Source organism: Procambarus clarkii, chromosome 1 (genome assembly GCF_040958095.1).
Source record: "Procambarus clarkii isolate CNS0578487 chromosome 1, FALCON_Pclarkii_2.0, whole genome shotgun sequence".
NCBI classification, from domain to species: Eukaryota; Metazoa; Arthropoda; class Malacostraca; order Decapoda; family Cambaridae; genus Procambarus; species Procambarus clarkii.
In genome coordinates, this window is record NC_091150.1 from 61,146,906 (window position 1) to 61,153,632 (window position 6,727).

Here is a 6,727-nt window from a genome sequence, read left to right on the forward strand (position 1 = left end):
GACAACCACTGCACAAGGTAGACATACACTACACGTGGTAGACATTTACAACACAAGGTAGACAACCTCTGCACAAGGTAAACATTCACAGCACAAGATAGATATCAACTGCTGAAAGTAGACATTCACAAAAATAAGGTAGATATTCATAGCAAAATGTAGACACTCACTACACGCGGTAGACATCCACTGTAAAAGTTAGACATTTACAACACATAGAAGACATCAACTGCACAGTGTTGACATCACAACACAAAGTAGACATCCACAGCACAAGGTAGACATCCACAGCACAAGGTAGACATCCACAGCACAAGGTAGACATCCACAGCACAAGGTAGACATCCACAGCACAAGGTAGACATCCACAGCACAAGGTAGACATCCACAGCACAAGGTAGACATCCACAGCAAAGGGAAGACATTCACTGGACGATGTAAACATTCACAGCACAAGATAGTGTTATGAACCCCCATGTAACCTAATGATGTAAGTTGCTCCTACCCCCCCCTCCACCCCCCCCTCCACCCCCCCTCCACCCCCCTCCACCCCCCCTCCACCCCCCCCCTCCACCCCCCCTCCACCCCCCCCCCCCCCCACAGTGAGAGTTATTCCCCACCTGGCCATAGTGACGAGTCAGGGAACTTAAATAGTGCAAGCAACCGTCATTAGAGGTGACCAAGGAGGAGATAAGTCACGGATGAACATCTTTGATAAAACTTGGAAGTGAGAGGACGACTGCATATGACGTCCCTTTTGTAAAAATGATGTCATCACGGAAGCATGTCGTGTACAAAGGTCTAAAGACGTCACTAGTCGTGAGAAAGCCTCATGAAAAGGACACACGTCGTCGCTTATGGAGACGAACTTGCGAGGAGCTTGTGAGTGACGAGTGAGGAAGCTGTAAGAGGGGGACTTGGTGCCGTATCTCTTAAATAGTGACAACGAGTAGGAGCGACCTGAAGACACTTGGGTGGTCGTGCCCTGAGCAACCATGGTGGTGAATCGTACAAGAGGATTGTTGGGGCAGGTGTAGCTGAGTGGCACCTGTCCCGTGACCTTTCTTACGCGAGTCAAGATTGAGTGGAACCGACAAGTGGCAATCAAAAGAGAGTTGTGTGGGCGACTTAGCAGAGCGCCATATTTGGGCACCCTGCGACGAGCGCCGCTATCAACATATTTTGCGATAAGAGCCAATTAAACAGCCATCTGTTGTTGCAGTGAATAAATGTAGATTAGAAAGTTTGTTGTGGTAATGGAGTGATATTATTAGTTTAAGTTGAATTGGCATAGTGAAGGTGGGAGCGACGCATGCTCGCTCTGCCAGTGTCAGGAACTAACTACGGGGGACAGCCCCCGGAGGACTGAGGTTTTGTGTGAGGACTCATTTTGGTAGGGGAGTACCCCCCCCCCCCCACACTAGTACAGGTAGGAACATAGAGTGGGAAATTATGAGGAGGGTTTTATTTAATGAATGTTGTTATATGTGTTTCGGTCGGAGGATATAGTTTATTATATTGTGGTAATGGCATTACAGGTTCATCAGTGACGGACGTGGTGCGTCGAGAGTTGATGTAACAGTGGCACAAGGTGGACACGACTTGTCATTAAGTGATGTAGCAAATTGTTCCAAGTTTCAGTACTGCAGCCTAAATAGAAAAGGAGATATATTTTTTTTTGGTTTTGTTCAACGAAAATTACACACTTTCAAGTGAGTTCAAACCTTTCACCTTTTCAGATATTATCATTCTATGACACTTTTCTGACACATTAGGATAAAATAAAGGATCTGTAGTTTAGGTGTTTCCAAAAATCTTTAGTTTTCCTAATACAAATAGTCAATAGTCACTACTCTCACCACTCTCGCCATCCCCATACACTACTCTCACCACTCTCGCCAGCCCCATACACTACTCTCACCACTCTCGCCATCCCCATACACTACTCTCACCACTCTCGCCAGCCCCATACAATACTCTCACCACTCTCGCCAGCCCCATACACTACTCTCACCACTCTCGCCAGCCCCATACACTACTCTCACCACTCTCGCCAGCCCCATACACTACTCTCACCACTCTCGCCAGCCCCATACACTACTCTCACCACTCTCGCCAGCCCCATACACTACTCTCACCACTCTCGCCAGCCCCATACACTACTCTCACCACTCTCGCCAGCCCCATACACTACTCTCACCACTCTCGCCAGCCCCATACACTACTCTCACCACTCTCGCCAGCCCCATACACTACTCTCACCACTCTCGCCAACCCCATACACTACTCTCACCACTCTCGCCAGCCCCATACACTACTCTCACCACTCTCGCCAGCCCCATACACTACTCTAACTAGCCCCATACACTACTCTCACCACTCTCGCCAGCCTCATACACTTCCTTAACTCTTCCATACATTATTGTGTTTGTATTCCCCACAATAACTCACCTCCACTGCCAGTTACCAAGAAGCTCACTATCAGTCATCTCTACTACCAGTCACCAAGACATTCACCATCATTCACTACCACTACGAGTCACTAAGATATTCACCATAATTCACTACCAGTACCAGTCACCAAGATCACTACCACTACCAGTCACCAAGATCACTACCACTACCAGTCACCAAGATCACTACCACTACCAGTCACCAAGATCACTACCACTACCAGTCACCAAGATCACTACCACTACCAGTCACTAAGATCACTGCCACTACCAGTCACCAAGATCACTACCACTACCAGTCACCAAGATCACTACCACTACAAGTCACCAAGATCACTACCACTACCAGTCACCAAGATCACTACCACTACCAGTCACCAAGATCACTACCACTACCAGTCACCAAGATCACTACCACTACCAGTCACCAAGATCACTACCACTACCAGTCACTAAGATCACTACCACTACCAGTCACCAAGATCACTACCACTACCAGTCACCAAGATCACTACCACTACCAGTCACCAAGATCACTACCACTACCAGTCACCAAGATCACTACCACTACCAGTCACCAAGATCATTACCACTACCAGTCACCAAGATCACTACCACTACCAGTCACCAAGATCATTACCACTACCAGTCACCAAGATCACTACCACTACCAGTCACCAAGATCATTACCACTACCAGTCACCAAGATCACTACCACTACCAGTCACCAAGATCACTACCACTACCAGTCACCAAGATCACTACCACTACCAGTCACCAAGATCACTACCACTACCAGTCACCAAGATCACTACCACTACCAGTCACCAAGATCACTACCACTACAAGTCACCAAGATCACTACCATTACCAGTCACAAAGATCACTACCACTACCAGTAACCAAGATCACTACCACTACCAGTCACCAAGACATTCACCATCATTCACTACCACTACCTGTCACCAAGAAACTCACCTCAACTATAAGTTACGAAGACATTCACCTGCACTGCCAGGCATCAAGACATCATCCCCCACTTTCACCATCAGTCACCGTCTTCACCTTAATGGTGAAATTCAAAATTCCATCCTCCCTAAAATTAAAGATATAGCATATATCATACATTTAAGGCATGGGACTAACCAACTGAATTTAAAAGATATAGAATGGTTCTGTCAAGGATGGTACTGGTGAGGTCCTGCTTGGTCGGGCTCATCTTCGGCCTAACTGATGGTTTAGATGGCAACTTCCTCACCATGGCGCCCCTCGATGTTGATTCCCCGTCCAAAATGTTTAACGCCAGCTGGCAATGTAGGGCGCTTCCCCATGTGGAACAGTAAATACCCGTGGCCCCCGTCATGGAGCCCCCCTCCCTATTGGCTAAGGTTAAGGAGTGGTGCAGGACCCTGTCCCGTGTGAGATGGCATGATCCTTTGACTATCAATGTGGACCCCACGGCCTCTGATATCAACTCCCGGCTCAGTGGATTGGACAACTTAATGCCTAAGGACGACCACCTAGGCCTCGACGTGGACCCCATGACCCTTGATATGGACCCGGAGGCCCTTGACTTGCACCCCATGACCCTTGACACGGACCCCACTGCCCTTGACACGTACCCCACTGCCCTTGACACGGACCCCAATGCCCTCTACATGGACCCCACTGCCCTTGACACGGACTCCACTGCCCTTGACACGGACTCCACTGCCCTTGACACGTACCCCACTGCCCTTGACACGGACCCCACTGCCCTCTACATGGACCCCACTGCCCTTGACACGGACCCCACTGCCATTGACACGGACCCCACTGCCCTTGACACGGACCCCACTGCCCTTGACACGGACAGTGGGGGTCCCACTTTCCCCACATATATCAGAAACGGTATAGGTCCAAGGACCAAGGACTCGTGTGTGTGTGTGTGTGTGTGTGTGTGTGTACTCACCTAGTTCACCTAGTTGTGTTTGCGGGGGTTGAGCTCTGGCTCTTTGGTCCCGCCTCTCAACCGTCAATCAACAGGTGTACAGATTCATGAGCCTATCGGGCTCTGTCATATCTACACTTGAAACTGTGTATGGAGTCAGCCTCCACCACATCACTTCCTAATGCATTCCATTTGTCAACCACTCTGACACTAAAAAAGTTCTTTCTAATATCTCTGTGGCTCATTTGGGCACTCAGTTTTCACCTGTGTCCCCTTGTGCGTGTTCCCCTTGTGTTAAATAGACTGTCTTTATCTACCCTATCAATCCCCTTCAGAATCTTGAATGTGGTGATCATGTCCCCCCTAACTCTTCTGTCTTCCAGCGAAGTGAGGTTTAATTCCCGTAGTCTCTCCTCGTAGCTCATACCTCTCAGCTCGGGTACTAGTCTGGTGGCAAACCTTTGAACCTTTTCCAGTTTAGTCTTATCCTTGACTAGATATGGACTCCATGCTGGGGCTGCATACTCCAGGATTGGCCTGACATATGTAGTATACAAAGTTCTGAATGATTCTTTACACAAGTTTCTGAATGCCGTTCGTATGTTGGCCAGCCTGGCATATGCCGCTGATGTTATCCGCTTGATATGTGCTGCAGGAGACAGGTCTGGCGTGATATCAACCCCCAAGTCTTTTTCCTTCTCTGACTCCTGAAGAATTTCCTCTCCCAGATGATACCTTGTATCTGGCCTCCTGCTCCCTACACCTATCTTCATTTCATTACATTTGGTTGGGTTAAACTCTAACAACCATTTGTTCGACCATTCCTTCAGCTTGTCTAGGTCTTCTTGAAGCCTCAAACAGTCCTCGTCTGTTTTAATCCTTCTCATAATTTTAGCATCGTCCGCAAACATTGAGAGAAATGAATCGATACCCTCCGGGAGATCATTTACATATATCAGAAACAAGATAGGACCGAGTACAGAGCCCTGTGGGACTCCACTAGTGACTTCACGCCAATCGGAGGTCTCACCCCTCACCGTAACTCTCTGCTTCCTATTGCTTAGATACTCCCTTATCCACTGGAGCACCTTACCAGCTACACCTGCCTGTCTCTCCAGCTTATGTACCAGCCTCTTATGCGGTACTGTGTCAAAGGCTTTCCGACAATCCAAGAAAATGCAGTCCGCCCAGCCCTCTCTTTCTTGCTTAATCTTGTGTGTGTTTGCACACACACAATCTTGTGTGTGTCACACACACACACACTCTTGTGTGTGTGTGTGTGTGTGTGTGTGTGTGTGTGTGTGTGTGTGTGTGTGTGTGTGTGTGTGTGTGTGTGTGTGTGTGTGTGTGTGTGTGTGTGTGTGTGTGTGTGTGTGTGTGTGTGTGTGTACTCACCTAGTTGTGTTTGCGGGGGTTGAGCTCTGGCTCTTTGGTCCCGCCTCTCAACCGTCAATCAACAGGTGTACAGATTCATGAGCCTATCGGGCTCTGTCATATCTACACTTGAAACTGTGTATGGAGTCAGCCTCCACCACATCACTTCCTAATGCATTCCATTTGTCAACCACTCTGACACTAAAAAAGTTCTTTCTAATATCTCTGTGGCTCATTTGGGCACTCAGTTTCCACCTGTGTCCCCTTGTGCGTGTTCCCCTTGTGTTAAATAGACTGTCTTTATCTACCCTATCAATCCCCTTCAATGTGTGTGTGTGTGTGTGTGTGTGTGTGTGTGTGTGTGTGTGTACTCACCTAGTTGTTCTTGTAGGGCTTAGCATCGGTTCCTTGTCCTGACTCCTTGCTAGTGCTATATATTCATAACGGCTTGGCACTTTCCCCTCATAATTCCTTGCTTCCTTCGGCTCCTTGGTGCGGTCAACCACTTGGACTGGACAGTAGAGCGAATGGGTCGCTTCATGCATCTCGACATTCAATCCCTGACAGTCCAAGTGGTTGGGAACTATTTCTTTCGTCCGTCCTATATAGCGCTAATTTAGTGGTTATAGTTCAGTACTTTCTGATAATTACTTTGATTCTGCCTCTCAGCTGTCAATAAACTGGTGTGCAAGTTCCTGGGCCTGTTGGGCTATTATATTGGATGATGATGATCCTTCCCGACCACTTGGGCTGGACGGTAGAGCGACGGTCTCCTTTCATGCAGATCAGCGTTCAATCCCCGACCATCCAAGAGGTTGGGCGTCATTCATTTCCCCCGTCCCATCCCAAATCATTATCCTGACAACTCAGGATACAGCTGACAACACGGCTGGATGCTAGCCAGTATATTATTAGGTTAATCATTCCTAATCCTCGAAAATCCTAATCTTTCTCCAAAATCAGAATACAT

General features: G+C 48.1%; 1 protein-coding gene across 1 annotated transcript; it reads left to right on the plus strand.

Annotated features, from left to right (window-relative positions):
* Positions 1-3,814: 3,814 nt before the first annotated feature.
* LOC138363736 (zinc finger protein 358-like) lies at positions 3,815-6,482 on the plus strand. Its single transcript, XM_069323133.1, has 2 exons — positions 3,815-4,343; positions 6,427-6,482. Exons 1-2 carry the CDS (start codon positions 3,815-3,817, stop codon positions 6,480-6,482), a joined length of 585 nt encoding a protein of 194 aa, XP_069179234.1.
* Positions 6,483-6,727: the final 245 nt, after the last annotated feature.

Coding starts and splice junctions, on each gene's coding strand:
- LOC138363736 (XM_069323133.1), top strand. CDS start 3,815: ATGGAGCCCCCCTCCCTATTGGCTAAGGTTAAGGAGTGGTGCAGGACC. Junction 4,344..6,426: donor CCCCACATATATCAGAAACG/GTATAGGTCCAA, acceptor TCTGCCTCTCAG/CTGTCAATAAACTGGTGTGC.